This window comes from Hyperoodon ampullatus, assembly GCF_949752795.1.
Source record: "Hyperoodon ampullatus genome assembly, chromosome: 15".
NCBI classification, from domain to species: domain Eukaryota; kingdom Metazoa; phylum Chordata; class Mammalia; order Artiodactyla; family Ziphiidae; genus Hyperoodon; species Hyperoodon ampullatus.
Genome location: NC_136928.1, coordinates 29,052,622 through 29,077,825, shown reverse-complemented (window position 1 = coordinate 29,077,825; position 25,204 = coordinate 29,052,622). Strand labels below are relative to the sequence as shown.

Here is a 25,204-nt window from a genome sequence, read left to right as displayed (position 1 = left end):
TAACTTTTAAAATTTTATCTCTTGCCATCTTAAAATGTTTATGTTTTATGTAACCAGATATGTTTATCTTTTCTCATATTGCCTCTAAATTTCCTATCTTGCCTAGGACAGAATAAATATCATTTAGACTATTTAGAGTAAGAAAGAAATGAGATGTTTGGAAGTAACAGCATATGCAAATGAATTTCTTAAGGTAGTTCCAATGAAGAAAAAAAACCTGGAGACATGGCAGAATTATTGATCTCAGTGTTGTCATAGACGAAAAAAACCACACACTTGTTAAATTTTAACTTTTATCAGTAATTTAGTATTTCACTGGGGAAAAGTCCAGTGTGAATAGAAACTGGACATCTGTCAACATTTAAATTTTAATCAATGACATACTGTTGCAATAAGGAAATGTTCAAATCAACTTTGATTTGTACATAGGAGATCTCACGTTTTAAAAGGAGAATGAGAGAATGAGGGTGGGGGGATGAGTAGGGGACCAGTAGAGTCAGGGAAATGAAAGATTACAAAAATTGAGAAGCAGCTGTTAGGCAAGTGAAATCCCTCTGCTTTCGTTAATTGCTGCTTATCAATTTCGTCTCTAGTCCTTCCACAAAGACTAGAAGATAGGGACTCTATCTTCATTTGTTAGCTGGAACTAACACTAAATTTTTTTGGCAGCCTTGAGTTTTTTCAGATAGGCACTTTAAGGGAAGTTGGGCTCATTCCAAGGATGCGGCTTTGAGCTGTTGTAAACTGTGTTAGTCTTTATATGCTAAAGCTGAGGCCCTGTTGAGAAGAGGTCTCAGAAGAACCTGGTTAGAGTTTGGTCAAGGAGAGAATCTTAGTGTTTAGGTTCTTAAGGAGACTGCTTTCTTGAACACTTCTTTGAATAAATATTTCTTATATTACTTTATTATTACACTTCATAGACATGGTAACATTTTCCACCAATGACTTAGAAAAAATCTTTTTGAGTTTTAGTGACAGTAGTCTTTTGAAAAGTTAAGAGTGCAGAATGAGAAAGCCTTCAATCCACCTCCACTTTGCAAGTCTTTTTTACCGTCTCTTCATCAAGGGTCCTTTCAGCAGAATCTTTCCTAATGTTTCAAAAGCAGAAATGAAAGTTTCCACTTAGGACAGGTGTGTGAAGTTCACTGACATGGTAAATTCTAATCAACCAACATATATTTATTGAAGGGCTTTTAGGCTTAATGTACTTGGTGTTGTGGGCATAATGTAGTTTGGAAAAAGAAAAGTAAAAAACACATAATTTAGGTCTTTCTTTGTAAGTTATAGAAAAAGGAGACAATCTTCATATTTTTATGTTCTTTCTGTTTTTTAAAAAAGACTTTATTTCTTTTTTTCATTGCAGTGCGCGGGCTTCTCATTGCGGTGGCTTCTCTTGTCGCAGAGCTTGGGCTCTAGGTACGTGGGCTTCAGTAGTTGTGGCACACAGGCTCAGTAGTTGTGGCTCGTGGGCTTAGCTGCTCTGTGGCATGTGGGATCTTCCTGGACCAGGGCTTGAATCTGTGTTCCCTGCATTGGCAGGCAGATTCTTAACTGCTGCACCACCAGCAAAGTCCCTATTTTTACGTTCTTACATGGAAGTGTTTATTTCTTGTGTGACTTGCATCTTGTTCCATTAACACCGCCATTTCCCCCTTTCTTACTGTGCTCTACTGGCTGTTCCACAAACATGCCAGGCATTTTCCTTGCCTAGAAAGCTCTTTCCCTAGATATTCACCTAGTCCACTCTCTCACTTACTGCAAATTTTGCTCAAATGCCATCCTGCTCAATGAGGCTTGATCTGACCATCCTATTTAAAATTGCAAGCCATTCCCCTTTCCTCTTTCCCCACCCTACATTACATCATTTACTTGTTTACTCTGATTGTCATCTGTCTCCCTCCACTAGAATGTCTGTGTCATTAGAATCTATCTATCTATATATTTTTTGCGGTACGCGGGCCTCTCACTGTTGCGGCCTCTCCCATTGCGGAGCACAGGCTCCGGACGTGCAGGCTCAGCGGCCATGGCTCACGGGCCTAGCCGCTCCGCAGCATGTGGGATCTTCCCGGACTGGGGCACGAACCTGTGTCCCCTGCATCGGCAGGCAGACTCTCAACCACTGTGCCACCAGGGAAGCCCCTAGAATCAATATTTTAAAAAATCAATATTTTCTACTGGTCTTTCTCAAGTTCCTGGAACACTGCATGCCACTTGGAAGGAACTCAATAAATATTTGTCCAATAAATGAGTCCTTTTTTGTAGTGGATTTTCTGCTTCCTTTCTCCAAGCTTATCCTTTTTTTAAACCATAATTTTATTTATTTATTTATGTATTTGGTTGCTCCGGGTCTTAGTTGTGGCATGCATGTGGGATCTAGTTCCTTGACCAGGGATCGAACCCAGGACCCCCTCATTGGGAGATCGGAGTCTTATCCACAGGGAAGTCCCTAACCTTTCTTTTTATCCAACTTGTTTTCCTTCCATCCATACTGTTCTTCACGTTCATGTACTAGTGTTTTCTTTTCCTTTTTTTTTTTTTTTGACTGGGTGGGGGTATTTTAATTGCAGAAATGGGATCATATAATACCCATCAGTCAGTCAGCAGTTTTTCTCACCTAACAATACTAGGACAATAGATACTGATGCTACAAATCTTTTTAATGCTTGCATAATGTTCCAGCATATGAGGTCAGTACACTACTTTTATTCATGTCCGTCACTATTTTTCCACTCCCTTCACTTTGGGTCACCCCATCCCTGGTCTCCCCCATTTTTCCTTCTACCTAGTACTATTTACCCATTCATCCTGTACCCAACAGTCCCAAACATAGTGATCACTCAGTAAAGTGTTTGTTGCACCCCTGGTCTGTGTCTGGCAGCGATTAGCTGTGTGCATTGTTTGAGCGAGAGCTACTGAAGGGAAGGGTGCGACAGAAGAAGGCACGACTGAAGAAATTAAAAGCTGGGGTGGGGCCTTTGGTGTCTCCCTGAAGCAGCGTGGGCTTCGGAGAGGCAGGGCGGGCTTAGGGGACCGAGAGGACCGGGTTGGCAGCTCTTGGAGGGAAGGGTGGCCCTGGGGTGTCAAGGTCGGCCTTGGAGTGTCAAGGGCCTGTGCAGCAGAGCAGGGTAGGTTAGGGGTGGACCTGGGCGGGGCTTGGAGGGGCGAGGCCAGCCAGGGGGCGGGGCGGGCAAAGAGCGCAGACTCAAATGCGGGCGTTCAGCTGGTCTCTCCAGTCCGACCGCGCTCCGAGAGCCATGGAGCGCACTGGTGGGCGGCTCGCCTGCTCGACTGTGGGGCTGTGGCTGGGGTTGTTGCTGCTGTGCAGCTGGGGGTTCCCTGGGAGCGCCGAGCCACGGGCCCCGCCGGAGAATATCGGTAGGCGAGAAGGAGGCGGTGCGCGGCGGGGGCGGTGGGAGCGCGCCCCGCGCCGGGCGGCCGCTGCCTGATGCGCCAGGCCGGGCACCCGCGACGCCCGCCGGGCCGCGCAGAACGAGCTCCCTGCGCAAGTGGAGCTCTTCCCGGTTCGCGCCTTGGGACTGCTTTACGTGCCCCAGGGACCGCCCTTTCCCGGGCGTGGAGACTTGACCACTTGAGCAATGGGCCGTGGAGGGGGGCGACCCGGGCTGGCGGGCGGGCGCCAGGCCTCCCTGCAGCCCTTGAGTCGGAGGCCTTGGGCTCCGGGGAGGCTGAGGCCCCTCCCGCGGCCTTCCCTTGCTGCACTTGTTGGGAGGTCGGTCTTCTGGCTGGTCCGGGAGCGACGGGCCAATTCCGCTCTGCAGATGAGAGGCGCACGCGGGCACAGCACACCAAGCAGCGCAGATGAGCTGACCGCGCTGACCGAGTCGGCTTCCAGTGATGGACTGGGGCGCCCTTCCCCCGTCCGCTTTGCTGAAGTCGGCCGGCTGGCACAGTCCCCTGGCTTGCACAAGTTCTCTGCCTAGGACGACTACACAGCCGAAACAGTCACTCTTTTAGTTTGAGTGGTTTTGGTGGTTTGCCCCCTGTTTATTTTGTTTTGCTTTGTTTTTTTATTCCCCTTTAAGCCGTGTTCTTTGGAATCATTAACCTGTTTACATTAACGAGATGGAACAAATCAAGGCAAAAATGGCGGCCACTTTATTTGAAATGCGTCCTGGAAAGGCGCCACCTCCTCTGTTCCTTTGCATTGGGCGCACAGAAGGGTGTGCGGCGGTCCACTTGGTCCTTCCACAACCAACTGTGAGAATCTTGGGCCATCTGGCAAAAAAAAAAAAAAAAAAAAAAGTGTAACTACCACTTTTATCTGGGGGCAGTGTCTGTCCAGATTCATAGTTCTATCTTCACTGTGGCTGTCACTTGCCTCCCCGTCCCCAGGCTTCCCTAAATTGTTGATAACAGCCTTAAGCAACGTCTGTTGTTGATTTACGGCCTTTCAGAAACAAAGCAAACCTACAAAACTGGTAAGAGGGAAAAAAAACCTGTTCCTTTTTTTCCCCCCATAGCGATTATTGGAGCTGGCATTGGAGGCACTTCGGCAGCCTATTATCTGCGGCAGAAATTTGGGAACGATGTGAAGATTGACGTATTTGAAAAAGGAGAGGTGGGGGGCCGTCTGGCCACCGTGACTATGCAGGGGCAAGAATATGAGTCAGGAGGTTCTGTCATCCATCCTTTAAATCTGCACATGAAGCGTTTTGTCAAGGACCTGGGTATGTAATTTGGTCTTAGAGCTAAGCGGACTTCAATATGCATGGATATTGTTGTCAGATAGGGAACTGAAACTTGCCTGCCTTGTTAATCGTCTTTTACAGTGAAGCTGGTAAAACTGCTTTCCTCACTTTCCTGCTAGCAGTTGGTACTGCCTTAGGAGCTGCTCTGCTGTAATGGGACACTAGTTATCTGTATCTTCAGTTATCTGGAATTACAGCCATGGGGCACAGGGTGGGGATGGTTGCTGCTGTGGGTTCTCAAACCTCTGGGTTCGTGTTAAAGAATCAAAGAATGGTTTGAGTTAGCAGAAACCCTAGCGTACTCATTTTACAGCTGGGGAAATGAGGCCCAGAGACTTGAGGTGTCTGGCTTAAGGTCACTTACACAGCTGTAGGTGCAAACATGTGCCTAGAACTTGGGACATCGGACTGCTTGCCTACCAGCAGAGGCACTGGACAGGTGTGGGGGAAGTGTGGCCAGCCTCTGCAGGCTCTTTCCTCAGGGAATATTGTGTAATTTTGGCCTTCTTCCAGTTATCAGAAATATCCAGTTATGCAAAATAGGATTTGCACTGGAACGGGACTGACTTCTTTTCCTTAGCTGCTTGCCACATCTCCGGTGGACGCCTCCTGGGCCTCTTTCCTGCAAGAGGGCGAGTGTATGCCAGGAGCCATTTATGCTGCCAAGAGTCATGTCTGACATTTCTGTTTTTAAGTTGAATTCAGCTCATCCTTTGGTTTTTTCTTTTGACTTTTTAGTCTTTTTAGACTAACTATAGCCAGTCTCATTTTGATATATCTGCATGATCATCCAACCCATCTTTCAGGGAATCCGCTTTTGGAAAGTGTGGTGTCTAGTGTATCACCCACTGTTCTAAAGATAGAGCTCCTTTAACATGTCTCCTGAGAACTGGGGGAAGCCTGGATTCGCTCACTTCAGAACGTCCCCGATAGCTTCAGATTACCTTCTCTCATTTGAGCAGTACAGAAACCACTGACTTAGCTACCTTTCTTTGTTTTTACAGGTCTCTCTGCTGTTCAGAGCCCTAGTGGCCTAGTGGGGGTGTATAACGGAGAGACTCTGGTATATGAGGAGAACAGCTGGTTTATAATAAACATGATTAAACTAATTTGGCACTATGGATTTCAGTCCCTCCGGATGCACATGTGGGTAGAGGATATATTAGACAAGTTTATGAGGTAATTTCTTCTCTTCCGTTTAACCTAAGACTTTTTATTAGATGATCTGTAGGAATTATAGTTTTCTCGGAACAGTTCTCTACCTAACTGCAGCCTGTTTTTAAGATCGTTAGGCAAAATGTTTTGTATACAATAAGCAAACCATTTATCCACTTCGAAGCTGAAAGGGTAGTTTATTTTTGCTTCTGAAAACATATTTTGCAAATGCTTATTTAATGTTACCAGGCACTTTAAAATGCTCTACAAATATTAACTCCTTGAAGTCTCGTGACAGCTCTCTGAGGTAAGTACTGTTATTAGCTGCTTTTCACAGGTGTGGAAGGTGGAGGCTTAGAGAGGTTTCAAGTGTGCAAGTCCACCCGCCTAGTAAGCGGTGGAGCTGGAGTTCTTACGCAGGCAGTCTGGCTCCAGAGTCCTCCTTCTTAATCTCGGAACTGTTTTAGTGTTGTGTGTAGATGAATGAGCTGATGTGTACAAGAGCTTGTAGAAAGGATCAGAAAACTTAAATGAGCTTTATTTAACTGTGACGTGATGTTTCAGTGAGCCAGCAGCCTGAAATATCAGTTCTGAGCCCCAGGAATTTAAATTCGGATATTAAATTCCCACACTGTCTTGTGTAGTGAGAATACAGGTGCCTCTTTTCCTTCTCTATGTTTTTCTGTATTTTCAAAAATTTCTTTGTGTATGAATATGCATTTCTTTGGTAAGTAGGAAAAATAACATAAGATAACCAGTCTACCTTTGAAAGATACAACCTATTTGTTTTTTTTAAGGTCATTGGCATGTGCTAATTTTTATGCTGGTTTACAGTTTTAGATCCTGGAGAAACTCAGCTTGTAAATGCTAATAATGTTTCATTACTGTGACTGTGCCAATGGAATAAAATAATTGTTAAAAAGGTAAAATTAGGGACTTCCCCTGGTGGTGCAGTGGATGAGAATCCTCCTGCCAGTGCAGGGGACACAGGATCGATCCCTGGTCGGGGAAGATCCCACATGCTGCGGAGCAACTAAGCCCGTGCGCCACAACTGCTGAGCCTGTGCTCTAGAGCCCGCGAGCCACAACTACTGAGCCCGTGTGCCCTAGAGCCTGCGCGCTGCAACTACCAAAACCCACGTTTTCTAGGGCCTGTGTGCCACAACTACTGAGCCTGTGTGCTGCAACTGCTGAAGCCCACGTGCCTAGAGCCCATGCTCCGCAACAAGAGAAGCCATTGCAAGGAGAAGCCTGCGCACCGCAACAAAGAGTAGCCCCCGCTCGCCACAACTAGAGAGAGCCTGCATGCAGCAATGAAGACCCAATGCAGCCAAAAAAAAAATAATAAAATTAAATCTGTTAAAAAAAAAAAAAGGTAAAATTACATGTCATATGACCAAGTATTGCCCAGCACAAATGTAAGAGGTGAATAGGATAAATGTACTCTAGCTTCTGTAACTTATAGTAGTTAAGGATTTCTTTCTTTCTAAACATCATTCTGAGGTCAATTTCTTGAACTCCTTTCCAGCGGGTACATTAAGTTCAGCTATAGTGCAGGTTGTTTTAAAGTAGTCATTCACTCGTTTGTTCATTCACCAAATATTGAGTACTTATTATGTGCCAGGCAGTATTCTAGGTCCTAAAGATGTAGAACCCAGAACATGTCCCTGCCCTCAAAGAATACATATTCTAGTAGAGAGACAAGCAGTTTACTAGGAAAATGCATAGAATTTGTGTAGAGACAGCCAGTCACTTTTTTTTCTTTTAATTTTTTATTTTTTGGCTGTGTTGGGTCTTCATTGCTGCCCGTGGGCTTTCTCTAGTTGCGGTGAGTGGGGGCTACTCTTCCTTGCGGTGCGCGGGTTTCTCATTGTGGTGGCTTCTCTTGTTGCAGAGCACAGGTTCTAGGCATGCGGGCTTCAGTAGTTGCAGCGTGCAGGTTCAGTAGTTGCGGCACGAGGGCCCTAGAGCGCAGGCTCAGTAGTTGTGGTGCATGGGTTTAGTTGTTCCTCAGCATGTGGGATCTTCCCGGACCAGGGATTGAACCCTTGTCCCCTGCATTACAGCCAGTCACTTTTTTTTTTTTTTTTTTTGCGGTACGCAGGCCTCTCACTGTTGTGGCCTCTCCCGTTGCGGAGCACAGGCTCCGGACGCGCAGGCTCAGCGGCCATGGCTCACAGGCCCAGCTGCTCTGCGGCATGTGGGATCTTCCTGGACCGGGGCACGAAGCCGTGTCCCCTGCATCGGCAGGCAGACTCTCAACCACTGCGCCACCAGGGAAACCCTACAGCCAGTCACTTTTTAAAGAAAAAGGGCATGTTGCAGCATCCTCAGCAGAAAAATCAAGTTCACATGGCATCAGATACAACCTTGCCTGTGTGTATCAGTTTTCTTGACATGTAGAGAATTGCCCTTTGAGAAATTAAGAAATCACTTTTGAAGTGAATTCAGGGTATTACAGAACTGTGAAAAAGACCCAGTGAGGGGATACATAGATTATACTGTTTTTAAAAAGTTTATTTTATTGAAGTATAGTTGATTTACAATGTGTTAATTTCTGCTGTACAGCGAAGTGATTCAGTTATACATATACATACATTCTTTTTCATATTCTTTTCCATTATGGTTTATCACAGGGTATTGAATATAGTTCCCTGTAGATTATACTATTTTTGATTTTAGAAAACAATTCCCAAACTTTATGGAATTACTGCCCCCCTCCAGTGTATCTTTGATACTTGATTATAGAGCGCTGACCTTTATGTTGTTTAAAGGGCCATCCATTTCTGTTTCTTTCAATAAATCAAGAACATGCAGATCTTATTTTGATAATTTTGTCATACCCTATGAGATAGTTGGGGAAAGGGCAGGTATTGATCCAGCATGTGCCAGTTGCTAAAGTAGTGAAATACTGCTGGACTTGTGAAATAGCTACTACCTGCATGTTTTCTCTTCCCTGGGAGTCTCCTCCACTGCCCCAGCAGGGAGTCTTGACTCAGTTCCAGTGCTGTAGTCAGTCTACTTTCTGTTTAATGTTGTACCGGTTATTAAATATTTGTAGTATCACCCATGTTACAAAAACCAGGATTGGGAGCCACAGAGGTTGCCAAAGAGGAATCTGGAACAGTGAAATCCCCAACATTTCAGTAAAGTAGTAGTTATTAATCCTGGCTGTACATTATATTCACATGGGGATCTTTTTTTTCTTTGGCCATGCTGCGTAGCTTGCAGGATCTTAGTTCCCAACTAGGGATGCAACCTGGGCCCCAATCAGTGGGAGTGCGGAGTCCTAACCACTGGACCACCAGGGAATTCCCAACATGGAGATGTTTTAAAAATAAGAATGATGTGGGACTTCCCTGGTGGCACAGTTTTAAAAATAAGAATGATGTGGGACTTCCCTGGTGGCACAGTGGTTAAGAATCTGCCAATGCAGGGGACACAGGTTCAGTCCCTGGTCCGGGAAGATCCCACATGCTGCGGAGCAACTAAGCCTGTGCGCCACAACCACTGAGCCTGCGCTCTAGAGCCCGCGGGCCACAACTACTGAGCCCACGCACCGCAACTGCTGAAGCCCGCACGCTCTAGGGCCTGTGTGCCGCAACTGCTGAGCCCGTGTGCTGCAACTACTGAAGCCTGCGCGCCTAGAGCCTGTGCTCCGCAACAAGAGAAGCCCGTGCACTGCCACAAAGAGTAGCACCCGCTCGCCACAACTAGAGAAAGCCCTCGCATAGCAACGAAGACCCAACACAGCAAAAAATAAATTAAAAAAAAAAAGAATGCTGTGCTCTACCCCAGAGAAGTTTTATTTCACTGGTTTGTAGTAGGCATCTGGGCACTGGTGTGTTCACCTCAAGTGAATCTTGCCTGTAATCAGGGTTGAGAACCACTAGGTTAAAATGCGTAATTGGAGAATATTCTTGAGTTTTCTCTTTCTTTGAATGGTGTAAGAAACCTAAAGTCCTTGCTCAACATATTTTCTCCCTTTTTTGGATATATATGACAGATGCAGTTGGCTCCTTTTTAAAGTGGCTTGTGTGATCTTCTGTAGAAATTTTTGGGAGATTTGTTGACCAGCTTTGGCGAGGTACATTGTCATTTTTCTTCTATTTCAGAGTGTGCACAGTGTGAGCAAAAGCCCATGTGACAGTAGTAAACCATGATACGTGAAAGAGGGTTCAAGCTTGTGGTAGGCAACATCCCAGACCCCTGGGAGTATGCATTTTTCTTTGCTGTTGAAGGTACTTGGGTGGAGAGCCTGCTGCCCCTGATATCCACACTTGCCAAGTCAATTTCCAGTTCTGAGCATTTATTTATGCAGTTTTACTGGTTGGATGCCATTCTTTATTCCAAAATTCATGTCTTATCTCACCCCTTGCCTAATACTCTAGTCACCATTCATCTCTCTTTTCAAACATCTCAAGTATTATATGGTGTACACCACACACACACTTGTGTTCTGTAGTATGCATATTAGCCAGAATGTCATAGATATTCAGTCACATATTTGTTGAATTGAATCCTGTGGTCCACAAAATGGCTTCCTGTTGAGGTATCTTGGCTTATAGGCTGGGTTCAAGCTCATTCTTGTCTCTAGCACGTAGTGCATTTCTGGGGACATGTTAGATCCTGAACACTTCTTGATCTGAGACTGATAGGACTCATAGTGAAAGGCTTTATAAACACCCTTTTTATTCCTCAAAGGAAAAAAGTTACACCTAACAAGTCATTTTTTATTCTTTTCGTTTTCTCATTTCCCAAATCCAGTCTATCTTGAATCCTATCAGTCTTTAAAATATATTCAGAATTTCACCACTTCTCACCACCATCACTGCTACCGCTTTGATCCAAACCACCATTATCTCTTGTCTGGCGGCATGTGGGATCTTAGTTCCCCAACCAGGGATCAAACCCGCATCCCCAGCATTGTAAGCACAGAGTGTTAACCGCTGGACCACCAGGGAAGTCCCGTCTGGATTTTTGGAATAGACTCCTGTGGTGGACTAAATAATGCCTCCCTCCCTCTGCAAGATGTCTACATTCTAATCCCTGGAACCTGTGAATGTGTTACCTTACATGGTAAAAGGGACTTTGTAGATAAGATTAAGGATCTTGAAAAGGGGAGATAATTCTTAATTATTTAGGTGGGCCCAGTGTAATCACAAGGGTTTTTTTTTTTTTTTTTTTTTTGTGGTACGCGGGCCTCTCACTGTTGTGGCCTCTCCCGTTGCGGAGCACAGGCTCCGGACGCGCAGGCTCAGCGGCCATGGCTCACGGGCCCAACCAATCTGCGGCATGTGGGATCTTCCCGGACCAGGGCACGAACCCGTGTCCCCTGCATCGGCAGGCGGACTCTCAACCACTGCGCCACCAGGGAAGCCCAATCACAAGAGTTTTTATAAGAGGGAGGCAGGAGAATCAGAATGAATATTAGATGTGATGATGGAAGAAAGAAGTTGGGAGTGATGCTTGGAGGGGCCATGAGCCAAGGTGGCTTATAGAAACTGAAAAAGGCAAGAAAATGGTTTCTTCCCTCAGAGCTTCTAGAAGGAACCATCCTTGCTGACACCTTGAGTTTAGCCCAGTGAGATTGACTTTGGATTTCTAACCTGCAGAACCATAAGATAATAAGTTTGTATTGTTTTAAGCCACTGAGTTTGTGATAATTTGTTACTGCAGAAATAGGAAACTAATACACCTCCTAACTCATCTCCCAGCTTTTGCCCGTGTGTCATCACAATCTGTTTTCAGCATAGCAGCCAAAGTAGTTTTCTAAAAATCTAAGAGTTATCACATTACTCCTCTGCTGAGAAACTTTCAGTGGCTATTTCATGCAGAGTTACAGCCAAAATCTGTGCCATGGCTTGGAAGACCTGATAGGATGTAGATAATCCCATTCATCATTTTTAAATTTCCTGTTTGTTATGGGCAGAGTTGTGTGTCCTCCCTACCCCCAAACTTATATGGTAAAGCCGTAACCTCCTGTACTTCAGAATGTGACTGTATTTGCAGATAGGGTTTTAATGAAGTAATTAAATTAAAATGAAACCGTTAGGCTGGGCCCTATCCAATTTGACTGTTGTCCTTATAAGAAGAGTAGATTAGAACACACAGAAGAGGCACCAGGGATGTGCACAGACAGAGGAAACACCATGTGAGGACACAGCAAGAAGGTGGCCATCTGCAAGCCAAGGAGACAGGCCTCAGAAGAAACCAAACCTGCCAACACCGTGATCTTGGACTTGGAGCCTCCAAATCTGTTGGAAATAAATTTCTGTTGCTTAAGCCAGCCAGCCTGTGATACTTTGTAATGGCAGCCCTAGTGAACTAATATACAGTTGGTATTCTCCGTACTCGTTCACCCATTGTTGAAAGTGGGATATTGGAGTATCCGGCTATTATTGTTGAACTGTCTCTCCCTTCAGTTCTGTCAGTGTTGCTTCATGTGTTTTGGAGCTCTGTTGTTAAGTGCATATATGTTTATAATTGTTATGTCTTCCTGATGGAGTAACCCTTTTATCATTATAAAATGTCTTCCTTTGTCTCTAGTAACAATTTTTGTCTTAAGTCTATTTTCTCTGATATTAGTGTAGCCACTCCTGCTCTCTTTTCATTACTGTTTGCATGGTATATCTTTTCCCATCTTTTTACTTTCAACCTATTTGTGTCTTTGAATCTAAAGTGTATTTCTTGTAGACAAGATAAGTTGGATTATTATTATTATTTTTTAAATCCAGTCTGCCAATCTCTGTGTTGTGTTTGGAGAGTATAGTCCATTTATGTTTAATTACTGTTGATATTTGCTTTTTATATGTCTTTTTTCTTTTTGGCTGCACCACATGGCATGTGGGATCTTAGTTCCCCACCAGGGATTGAACCTGTGCCCCCTGCATTGGAAGGCGGAGCCTTAATCACTGGACTGCTGGGGAAGTCCCTCTATTTGTCTTATATCATTTTTGTTCCTCTGTTTCTCCATTACTGCTGTCTTTTTTTTTAACCCATTTATCTTTTGATGGATATTTGGGTTGCTTCCACCCCTTGGCTATTGTGAATAATGCTGCAGTAAACGTGGGTGTTCAGTTATCTCTTTTATCAATTTATTTGGATATATACCTAGAAGTGAGATTGCTGTATCTTTTGGTAATTCTACTTTTTAATTTTTTGAGGAAACACCATACTGTTTTCCATAGCATCTGCACCATTTCACGTTCCCACCAACAATGCACAAGGGTTCTAATTTCTCTACACCCTTGCCAGAACTAGTTATTGTTATTTTCTGTTTTTTAGATAGTGGCCATCCTAATGGGTGTGAGATGATAATCTCTTTGTGGTTTTGATTTGCATTTCTCTAATGATTAGTGATGTTGAGCATCTCTTTTTCTTTTTTTTTTTTGTACATTTATTTATTTATTTTTGGCTGTGTTGGGTCTTCATTGCTGCGTGCGGGCTTTTCTGTAGTTGCGGCGAGCGGGGGCTACTCTTTGTTGCAGTGTGCGGGCTTCTCATTGCGGTTGTGGAGCATGGGCTCTAGGCACGTGGGCTTCAGTAGTTGTGGCAGGCGGGCTCAGTAGTTGTGGCTTGCGGGCTCTAGAGCGCAGGCTCAGTAGTTGTGGCGCATGGGTTCAGTTCCTCCGCGGCATGTGGGATCCTCCCGGACCAGGGCTCAAACCTGTTTCCTCTGCATTGGTAGGTGGATTCCTAACCACTCTACCACCAGGGAAGTCCCTCTTGAGCATCTTTTCCTATGCTTGTTGGCCATTTGTATGTCTTCTTTGGAGAAATATCTATTTAAATTGTTTGCCCATTTTTTAATTGCATTTTTGTTGTTGTTGCTGAGTTGTAAGAGTTCTTTATATATTCTAGATATTAAACCCTTATCAGATACATGGTTTGCAAATATTTTCTCCCATTTTGTAGGTTGCCTGTTCACTCTGTTGATTGTTTCTTTCACTGCACAGATGTTTTTAAGTTTGATGTAGTCCCATTTATCTTTTTGCTTTCATTGCCTGTGCTTTTGTTGCCATATCCAGCTAATCATCACCAAATCCAATGTCATGAAGCTTTCTCCCTATGTTTTCTTCCAGGAGTTCTATAGTTTCAGGTCTTATGTTTTTGTCTTTAATCCATTTTGAATTAATTTTTGTATATCATCTAAGGTAAGGGTCCAGTTTCATTTTTTTGCATGTGGGTATCCAGTTTCCCAGCCCCATTTGTTGAAGATACTAATTCTTTACCCCATTGTGTAGCCTGGGCACCTTTGATGAACATTTGATGATATACATGAGAATTTATTTCTGGATTCTCTGTTTTGTTCCACTGATCTGTATGTCTGTTTTTATGCTGGCACTAAACTGTTTTGATTACAGTAGCTTTGTATTATGCTTTGAAATCAGAAAGTGTGAGACCTCCAGCTTTATTTTTCTTTCTTCATATTGTTTTGGCTATTTGGGATGTTTTCAAATTCCATGTGAATTTTAGGAATTTTTTCCAGTTCTGCAAAAAAAAAAAAAAAAAGGTCACTGGGATTTTGATAGGGATTGCACTGAATGTGTAGATCCCTTTAGGTAATCTGGACATTTTAACAATTTCAAGTCTTCCAGTCCATGAACACAGGATGTCTTTAATGTCTTTCAGCAATGTTTTGTAGTTTTCAGTGTACACGTCTTTTTGTCTCCTTGGTTAAGTTTACTCCAAAATATTTTATTCTTTTTGATGCTATTGTAATGGATTGTTTTCTTCATTTCCTTTTCGTATTGTTCATTGTTAGCATATAGTGCCTTTAAAAAATATTGAGATATAATTGACATATGACATTGTGTAACTTTAAGGTGTACAATGTGTTGATTTGATACATTTATAATATATATTACATTATGATTACCACCATAGCTAGTTAACACCTCTGTCATATCACATAATTATTATTTCTTTTATGTGGCAAGAACATTTAAGACCTAGTCTCTTAGAAACTTGGAAGTATATAAAATAGTATTGTTGGCTATCATCATTATGCTGTGCATTAGATCTCCAGAATTTATTGATCCTCTAGGTGCTGCCTTCTTTTGTTTTAGAGAGTGTACCATTTTAATTCTCTTGCTGTTTCTTTTAGAATACATATTTTTGTTATTGTGTTAGTAGTTTCCCTGGGGATTACAGTTACTATCTTAACTTAAAATAATGTTAATTGCTTAAAACAATGTTAATTGAATTAATACCAACTTAATTTCAATAGTACACAAAACTTTACTCCAATATAGCTTTGTTACCTCACCATACTTTGTGCTATTGTCATACAAATTATGTCTTTATGTTCTATAAGCTTATTAGTTTTATAATTATTGCTTTATGCAGTTTTTAAAAAGTCAGATAAGGGGAAAGAATTTCAAGCATATACAGTGGTCCCTTGGTATGCATGGGGGATTGGCTGTAGGACCACCCCACAGATACCAAAATCTGCAGATGCTCAGATCTCTTACAGTTGGCCCTCTGTATCTGTGAGTTCTGCATTTGTGGAAATGGAGTGCCAACTGTATATTTATTAGAAAAAATTTGCATGTAAGTGGACCCATACAGTTCAAATCTATGTTGTTTAAGGGTAAACAGTATATCTTTATACTGTCTTTTATATTTACCTATTTAATTACCTTTACCCATTCTTCATGTGGATTTGAGTTTCTGTCTGGTGCTATCTCAGCCTGAAGGGCAACTTTTAGTATTTCTTGTAGGGAAGGTTTGCTAGTGTTAAATTATCTGTTTTTGTTTACCCTGGATTATATTAATTTCTCTTTATTTTTGAAGGATAGATTTGCTGGATATAGAACTCTTGGTTGATAGTCTTTTTTTCCCCAGCATTTTCTGTTTTTTTTTTTTTTTTTTTTTTTTTTTTTTGCGGTATGTGGGCCTCTCACTGCTGTGGCCTCTCCCGCTGCGGAGCACACGCTCCGGACGTGCAGGCCCAACAGCCATGGCTCACGGGCCCAGCCGCTCCGCGGCACGCGGGATCCTCCCGAACCGGGGCACGAACCCGCGTCCCCCTCATCGGCAGGCGAACTCCCAACCACTGCGCCACCAGGGAAGCCCCTCCCCAGCATTTTCAATATGTCATCCCACTGTCTTCTGGATATGATGGCTTCTGAAGAGAAGTCAGCTCCTAATCTTACCGAGGATCATTTTTGCTGGATGAGTTGCTTTTCTCTTGCTGCTTTCAAGATTTTCTCTTTATTTATCCACAGTTTAACCATTATGTGTTTAGGTGTAGATTTTTTTGAGTTTATCCTTTTTGGATTTGTTGAGCTTCCTGGATGCATAGATTAATGTCCTCCATCAAATTTGGGAAATTTTTGACCATTATTTCTTCATAAACTTTTTGTCCGTTTCTTTTTTCTCCTCTCCTTCTAGGATTCCCATTATGTGTATCTTGGTATGCTTTTTGTTGTCTCACAGGCTCCGAGGCTCTGATCATTTTCTTAACTCTTGATTCTTTCTGTCCCTGATTGTATAATCTCAACTGACCTTATCTTTTTTTTTTTTGCGGTACGCGGGCCTCTCACTGTTGTGGCCTCTCCTGTTGCAGAGCACAGGCTCCGGACGCGCAGGCTCAGCGGCCATGGCTCACGGGCCCAGCCGCTCCGTGGCATGTGGGATCTTCCTGGACCGGGGCACGAACCCGTGTCCCCTGCATCGGCAGGCAGACCCTCAACCAGTGTGCCACCAGGGAAGCCCTCAACTGACCTTATCTTTAAATTCACTGATTCTTCTGCTGTTTCAGATCTGCTGTTGAGCCCCTCTAGGGAATTTTAATTTCAGACTATACTTTCCAACTCCAGAATTAAAAATTTTTTTCTATAATTGCTTTCTCTTTATTAACAGTCTATTTGTTCTCATCAACATTGTTTTCATACTTGCTCTAGTTCTCTAGATATGGATTCCTTTAGTTCTTTGAACATATTTATAATAGCTGATTTAAAGTCTTTGTCTATGGGACTTTCCTGGTGGTCCAGTGGTTAGGACTCTGTGCTTCCAATGCAGGGGGCGCGGGTTTGGTCCCTGGTTGGCGAACTAAGATCCCATGTGCCGTGTAGCGAGGCCAAAATAAATAAATAAATAAAGTCTTTGTCTAGTAGGTCCAGTGTCTGGGTTGTCTTAGGGAAAGTGTCTGTTGACTCCCCCACCCTCCACCCCATGTATGGGCCATACTTTCATGTTTCTCTGAGTATCTCATGATTTTTGTTGAAAACTGGACATTTAAAATAATATTAAATGGCAGCTCTGGAAATCAGAATTTCCCTCACCCCAGGTTTGTTGTTGTTGTTGTTTGTTTGTTTAGTGACTTTCTGGGGCTGATTCTGTGAAGTCTGTATTCTTTGCCATGTATGGCTACTCAAGTGTGTGTGTTGGGATATGTTTGCAATGCTCTGGAGGGTGGTTTACAACTCTAGCCTTTACTTCTGGCTTGCTCAAAGCCTCAAGGTCAGCCAGAGGTGACAGATTAGGGCCTTCTCAGGTCTTTCCTGGGCATGTGACAGCCTTGTACATGGACATGAGCTTCTAGGTCACAAGGAATGAATTGGGGTTTTTCATTCCCCAATATTTAAAAAAAAAATCTTTTGGTAAGCCTCTTATTAGCCCCAGTTGGTATCACAGCCTCAGGCAGCTGATGTTAAATTGCCACTGATGTTTTTGACAGATGCACTCAGGATGGGCTGTTTGTACAGAGCGAGCTCTGAATCAGGTCAAAAAAGACAAGCCCTAATCTAAAAAATACAACAAACTAGTGAAAATAACGAAAAGAAACAGACTCACAGATACAGAGAACAAACTAATGGTTACCAGTGGCAGGGGGGCGGGGGAATACAGGGGTGGGGGACTGGGAGGTACAAGCTATTGGGTGTAAGATAGGCTATAGGATGTATTGTGCAACTTGGGGAATATAGCCAATATTTTGTAATAACTGTAAATGGAGTATATCCTTTAAAAATTGTATTAAAATAAACAAAAGGACAATCCCTGAGGATAGAGCTTTTGAGTGAGTTACCAAATAGGGCAAAAGTGGCACTTCTCTGGGAATGGGAATTCTGGGATGCTCCAAGCCTGTTTTATCCCCTCCTGTGGCTGCCAGCTTGCTGGTTTCACAGGGATTGTAGTTGCAAGGCTGCTGATTTTGAAGGCTACCTTGTTGCTAGCAAGAGGGGAATGGGAATAGGGGAAGTTAGAATACCACAAGGCTCACTTGTTCTTACAGACATTCAGCCATTTTTCTTGAATAAATTCTCCTGGGATTTTGTTTATTTCCCGAGTTCTGAAAAAGTTGATGTTGACAATATTTGTCAGTGTTCTCATTGCTTTTATGTAGGGGCAGATTTTTTAAGGTCCTTACTCAATTATTGTAGAAGTGCTTCATCCCACCTTCCCTACTTTTTTCTGTCTGTGCCTCTTCCTGTTCTCCTGGATCTCTCTGCTTCAGCTGCAGTACCAGGCATGCTGCTGTCATAAGGCCTTTGCACTGCTCTTACCTCTGTCTGAAACATTTCCCCCCACTCCTGTCCCTTCAAGGCTTGTATCCTCACCTCCTTCGGGTGTTTGCTGACGGATCACCTTCTCAGTGAGGCTTTCCTTGACTACTTATTTTTTGTATCATCTTATTTAGAGTTGCAACCCTGTCAGCTCCAAGCATTTCTAATCTTACTTTTTTTAAATTTTAATTTTATTTATTTGTTTTTGGCTGCATTGGGTCTTCGTTGCTGCATGCGGGCTTTCTCTAGTTGAGGTGAGAGGGGGCTGCTCTTCGTTGTGGTGCGTGGGCTTCTCATCATGGTGGCTTCTCTTGTTGAGGAGCACGGGCTCTAGGCACGCGGGCTTCAGTAGTTGTGGCGCATGGGCTTAGTCGCTCCGTGGCATGTGAGATCTTCCCAGACCAGGGCTTGAACCTGTGTCCCATGCATTGGCAGGTGGATTCTTAACCACTGTGCCACCAGGGAAGCCCTCCAATCTTACTTTTGATTTACTTGTCTCCTTGATAATTATCATCCTCTAAACTGTCATATAATTTGCTTGCATTTCTTTATTTATTTTATTGCCTGTTTCCCCATCTAGAACAAAAGCTCCATTAGAGCAGGGACTTTTTTCTGTGTTGTACTGACTTCTGCATCCTTAGCACCTAGAGCAGTGTCTGACTCAAAGTTGATGCTCCATAAATATTTGTTGAATGATTAAATGAATGAATGAGTGAATAAATGGGTAGGGGTTATACAAATGTAGTTTAAAAAGAAAAGAAGTTTGTGTAACCAATCTGATTAGCAGAAACTACTAGTTACATCTCACTTTTTAGTAAATAGGCATTTTTTCCTTAAATTTATTTATTTCATTTATTATTTATTTTTGGCCGTGTTGGGTCTTCGTTGCTGTGTGCGGGCCTTTCTCTAGTTGCGGCGAGTGGGGGCTACTCTTCGTTGCGGTGTGCAGGCTTCTCATTGCGGTGGCGTCTCTTGTTGCGGAGCACAGGCTCTAGGTGCACGGGCTTCAGTAGTTGTGGCTCGTGGGCTCTAGAGCGCAGGTTCAGTAGTTGTGGCACAGGGACTTAGTTGCTCTGCGGCATGTGGGATCTTCCCGGACCAGGGCTGGAACCCGTGTCCCCTGCATTGGCAGGCGGATTCTTAACCACTGCACCACCAGGGAAGCCCGTAAATAGGCATTCTAATGCAGGGGTCTCTAACCCCTGGGCCTCGGACCTGTTAGGAACCGGGCCAAACAGCAGGAGGTGAGCGGGGACGGGGAGGGGGGTGGTGGGGGTGTGGGGGTGTGGGCTGGGCAAGCAATCGAAGCTTCATCCGCCGCTCCCCATCGCTCACATTACCACCTGAACCATCACCCCCGCCCCGTCCGTGGAAAAATTGTCTTCCATGGCACTGGTCCCTGGTGCCGAAAAGGTTGGGGACTGCTGTAATGCAACTAGTATTGTAAAGCAGTTACAGTGCTCAGTGTTTACACGGTATATATTGTCTCATGTCACCCTCTATGAGGCCTTTACTTAGGAGGCTTGTTTGAGTGGGGTTGGGGCTCAGGTGGGAGGAGGCAGGGGATAATTTTTTTATAACATCATACTTAAGTTATTTAATTGGCTACTATTTTGTCATGCTGACCATTACAAAAGATTGCTCTTCATTTTATGAGGTATTCAGTGTATTATTTTTCTAAAGAACTCAGTGTTTTCATCTTACTTTTTCCAACTTCCTAGGGACTACAAGCCAAACAGTATGGGCTGGAAGGAATTATTTTAATTTCTCAGTTTTGGCACTGAGAATTTTTCCACAAAAATATATTCAACTTTTTTTTTTTTTTTTTTTTTTTTTGCGGTACGCGGGCCTCTCACTGTTGTGGCCTCTCCTGTTGTGGAGCACAGGCTCCAGACGTGCAGGCTCAGCGGCCATGGCTCACGGGCCTAGTTGCTCCGTGGCATGCGGGATTCTCCCGGAGTGGGTCACGAACCCATGTCCCCTGCATCGGCAGGCAGACTCGCAACCACTGCGCCACCAGGGAAGCCCATATTCAACATTTTGTATACTATACCGTTAGACAGTAGGTAATGTTGAAATGGATATGACATTATCTCTGCTCTTTAAAAAAATTACAGATTATTTTGAGAGAAGAAATTTGATGTAAAAACTCTTCTGTGATCACTGGTAGAGATCTTTCCTTGGCACTTATTTCTTCCTTTGCTTCATACACTTATCTGTGCATATGCCTGAGTACCTATTCCTAACTGTAAGTTCCTTGAGAGAAAGAAACCATGTCTTCCTCATTTTTGTATCACTTGCACCCTGAAAAAATATGTATTGAATTATTGCATGAACTAACTTATGTGAACATTTTTTCAAGTCTCTAAAGTGTAGAGAATGTCAGGTGATAGTTCCTAAAAATTAAATAATTCGAAGTAGTATCTAAGTGCTGAGCATGAGTGCTAAGTTTTATGGGACTTTTGGAGGTGATGACATTACTGTGGACTGGGAAGTTGGGTAAGACTTTGCAAAGGGTTTGGGATTCAGGCTCTGAAGGAAAGTGTAGCTAGTTGTTCTATGATTAGGGATGGGAGTGTATTCCAGATGGAGGGAAGAGGCAGTGCAGTGTTTGGGAGCAATATCCAGAGCATTTTTGGAGAGCAGTGAATGAATGGGTCAGCTGTATTCAAGTGGAAGATTGTGTGTGTGTGTGTGTGTGTGTGTGTGTGTGTGTGGTTGAAGGCAGAGGGGGATAGTGGTTCTTGAGCCTTCTACTTGCCATGTGACTTCTAGACAAGTTCTTTAACTTCTACTTTGTTTCTTTATCTGCAATTGAGCAAAGGAGTTAGTTAGACTTGATGAGTTTGGCTCTAAAAATCCATGATTTTTTTTTTAATGTCAGAACTTTAGTAAGTAACAGTAATACGCAAGATGTTTTTTGAGTAAGTGGATGGATGACAAAATAAGGGTATTTTAGGACATCTGGGCGATTCATAAATGTTTCAAAGAAGAGAAACTAGAGGCAGGTAGATCAGTTATTCATTTTAGTAGTTTGAATATAAATCCTTACTTAAGATCAGGGAGATGAGAATGAAGTAACAGAAGAGATGTTAGAAAGATTGATAAGATTTCCTTCTTAGGTGGGAGAAGCAGAGAGGAGAAGTGAAATGTTTCCATTTGAAACTAAATGAACTGAGAATGACATGTAGGATGTTGGGAGAAACTTGTTATTTTTGGTTGTGGGAGGAGAGAGGATCAAGTCTAGTGGAAAGGTAAAGTTTAACTTTAGACATGTCTAAGTGTGCTCAAGATAAGATGAATAAGACATACCTACTTCTTGAAAGGTGCTCCCAGTGACCATATTAATGCAGAAGAGTGTATATAAAGGACAGTGGCCTTCCCCCAGAGGAGGCGGAGGGAGAGGGAGGCCAAGAACCTCTGGGATACCTGGGGCAGATGGTGACTGAGGTGCATCTCACAGGATAGGTAAGGGACTCATCAGAAGGACACATGAAAGTCACTTTGAGTCTTAGAATGCTATTTTCCTTCTTTATGTGTACCCTTCCCCGTCTTGTTTGGTGTTTAATGCCCATTTCTTTTCTGTTCAAAAGGATCTACCGCTACCAATCTCATGACTATGCCTTCAGTAGCGTAGAAAAGTTACTACATTCCCTAGGAGGGGACGACTACCTTGGATTATTTAACCGATCACTTCTTGAAACCTTGCAGAAAGCAGGCTTTTCTGAGAAGTTCCTCGATGAAATTATTACTCCTGTCATGAGGACCAATTATGGCCAAACCTTGAACATCAATGGCTTTGTAGGTAAGTCAGGGCTTGGAATAGTTATGGACATTAGTTTACAGAGTGGTTTACCTGATGCTATGGTGGCTCCTTACTTTAGGCCATGATTTGGAGAAGACTACCTTTCTTTGTGAAACCTCAGACACAGTAAAAATGTTGGCAAAATTGTGTATGTGTAAATGTGCATTTCTATGGGAACAGTCTTTAGCTTTTATTAGTGGAATGCTTCTCATCTGGGGGAGATTTTGCTCCCAGAGCCATCTGGCAATGTCTAAAGACATTGGAGCAGGGCTTAGCTAATTGGGAAGGGAGAGTGGGTAGACGGCCTCTTACAGAGTCAGAATTAAAACACGTTTTCTTCCTACCGCGGACAGGGGCAGTGTCAATGTCCGGTACTGATCCTGGCCTTTGGGCAGTAAAAGGTGGCAATAAACTTGTTTGCTCACGGCTCCTTCAGGCTTCCAAAAGCAATCTTATATCTGGCTCAGTAATGTCCATAGAGGAGAAAACGAGGACCAAGCAGACAGGTAAACTTGAACTTCTATTTTATTGTTCCGAATCTTCCCTGCAGAAAATAACGGCTCAGGGAGAAGAACCTCTTTCCATCTCTCACTCAGTTCCAAATGATGGAATTTTAGTTTCCCGACCAGGGATCGAACCTGCGCCCCCTGCACTGGACGGCCAGGGAAGTCCCAAATGATGGAATTTTAAATTGGAGGTGTTGTCTGTCATGTAGAAATATTCACAAATGTGCTCAAGTACAGCAGCATGACTCTTTGGATTTAAAAAACAATTTCATCCTCAAAAGTAAAAATTTCATATTTTGTACTTATTGACAAGATTTTATTTCCATTCCAAGTAGAAAATTGGCCTCATTGTAATACAAATGCAAGGGATAATTATCTTAAGGGATAAAACTTGTTTAATGCCTTAGAATTACAGAGAAACTATTAAGAAGGTATAGAATTATTTTTAGAAGGTATAAAATATAGTATGTTAGAAACATTAAAAAAATGTATGCTTCCCTATTGCCTCTAGGAAATCCCACAAAGGTGTATGAAGCGGTCTACCAAACTGGATCTGAGACCCATTCAGACTTCTATGACATCGTCCTGGTGGCCACTCCATTGAATCGAAAAATGTCCAATATAACTTTTCTTAACTTTGATCCTCCAATTGAGGAATTCCATCAATACTACGAACCTTTAGTGACAACTTTAATTAAGGGGCAGTTGAATTCAACTGTCTTTACCTCTAGAGCCTTAGATGAGTTTGATCTTGGTACAGTCTTAACCACGGATAATCCAGATTTGTTCATTAACAGCATTGGGCTTGTGTCTTCTGTGGAAGAAAATAATAATCCTCAACCAAAAGCGGACAGGGCACACGTTTGGAAGATCTTTTCCGCAGGACCTCTTACTAAAGAACAAATTTTAAAGCTCTTTGTGTCCTATGATTATGCTGTGAAGCGGTCATGGCTTGCATACCCTCATTATACGCCTCCAGAGAAATGCCCTTCCATCGTACTCCACGATCGACTTTATTACCTCAACGGCGTGGAGGTTGCAGCAAGTGCCATGGAAATGAGTGCTGTCGCAGGCTACAATGCTGCTCTCCTCGCCTATCACCGCTGGAACGGGCACACACACATGATTGACCAAGAGGACTTATATGAGAAACTTAAAACTGAACTATGAAATTCCACTATTTCTTTTTTTCCCCTCCTGGTTCCAAATGGAATTATCACTGGCAAAAAAGAACACAGTCTGAGCAGAGATGATTTTGAAACAGATATTTTGCCATTATCATTGTTTAACAAAAGTAATCCCAGTGAATCATGAGATATACAAGGTTCTAATTAAGCATAAAGGCATATTCATGCTTATTGAATATGCATCTCCAAAATTTATTCTTTCTTTAATATCCATCAGCAGTGTTTCCCAAACTTCTCTGATCATAAGAATCATCTGGAGTTTGTTAAACGTATGGATTCTCTGGCTCCTCTGGAGTTGCTGATTTAATAGGTCTGGGGTGGGGCCCTGGATTTTGAACCAAACCTTAAAGCATTTTAAGCTGAGCACTTGAGGAAGACTTATCTTTTAGTTCGGGACTAGTTCATTTGTGCTTCGCAGCTGGATGTGATCTTCAGTCAGATACAACTACTATGGGAGCTGGTATCTTATGCCTGGCTTTAGTAATTTATATTTTTCAAAGTACATATGCCCATGCTTGAAGCCTTGACTTTCAGAATGTTCTTTTCATTGCTTCTGTCTCTATTTCATTAGGGGTGAAATTCAGAAGTCTTAGTTTAGTATAAATATGTCATGCAAAAATCTTAAAATGAAAAGTACAGGCTATTGATTTAAGAAATTGGCCTTCTATTATCAAACCCTCACCTGAGGAGCTTTTAAAAATAGTGATAGACCTCCACAACAGAGATTCTGATTTAGTTGGTTGAGGATAGGACCTCAGCTTTTTGTAGCTTTTGAAAGTTCCTAACGTGCATCCTGGGTTGAGATTCACTGATGGTGGCAGTTTATGATGTTTCCCAAGGGTTTTTAGTGCCTTACAAGTCCCAGGAAACCCAATCCATTATCAAAGCGGGTCCATGTTGCAAAGAATGATTTCTCTCAGTGAGAACTCTAGTAATCTTGATAGTAAGATGCAGTGACAGTCTCACAGCAGAGGCAACTTAGATTACTCCAGAGCAGTTGGCACTAGAGTAGGATATTCAGCAAGACACCTTGCTTGATCAGATCCAGTGTATGTTCAAACTGTTAAATGCTTCTAAAGGTACTGTAGCATTTTGGTTGAGAAATTGGTTGCTGAAATCTTTTGAGGCCCTGGTTCTGAGCCTCAGCTGTACACTGGAATCACTGGTAGGAGTGCTTCCTGAATGATTCTAATATGTAGCCAAACTTGAGAACCAGTTCTCCATCTGTACAAAGATCATGAGTGACTGTCCTTATAGTCACTGGGAGGACAGGACAAGTAAAAGCTTGTGAATTCTAAAAGTAACTGCAACCAAGTTAACATGTATTGTT

General features: G+C 42.9%; 1 protein-coding gene across 1 annotated transcript; it reads left to right on the top strand.

Moving 5' to 3' along the window:
• Positions 1–3,206: 3,206 nt before the first annotated feature.
• Positions 3,207–23,857, top strand: PCYOX1 (prenylcysteine oxidase 1; the record flags this gene model as incomplete). Its single annotated transcript, XM_079721347.1, has 6 exons — positions 3,207–3,375; positions 4,482–4,688; positions 5,714–5,888; positions 21,970–22,181; positions 22,535–22,687; positions 23,199–23,857. 6 exons carry the CDS (start codon positions 3,207–3,209, stop codon positions 23,855–23,857), a joined length of 1,575 nt encoding a protein of 524 aa, XP_079577473.1.
• Positions 23,858–25,204: the final 1,347 nt, after the last annotated feature.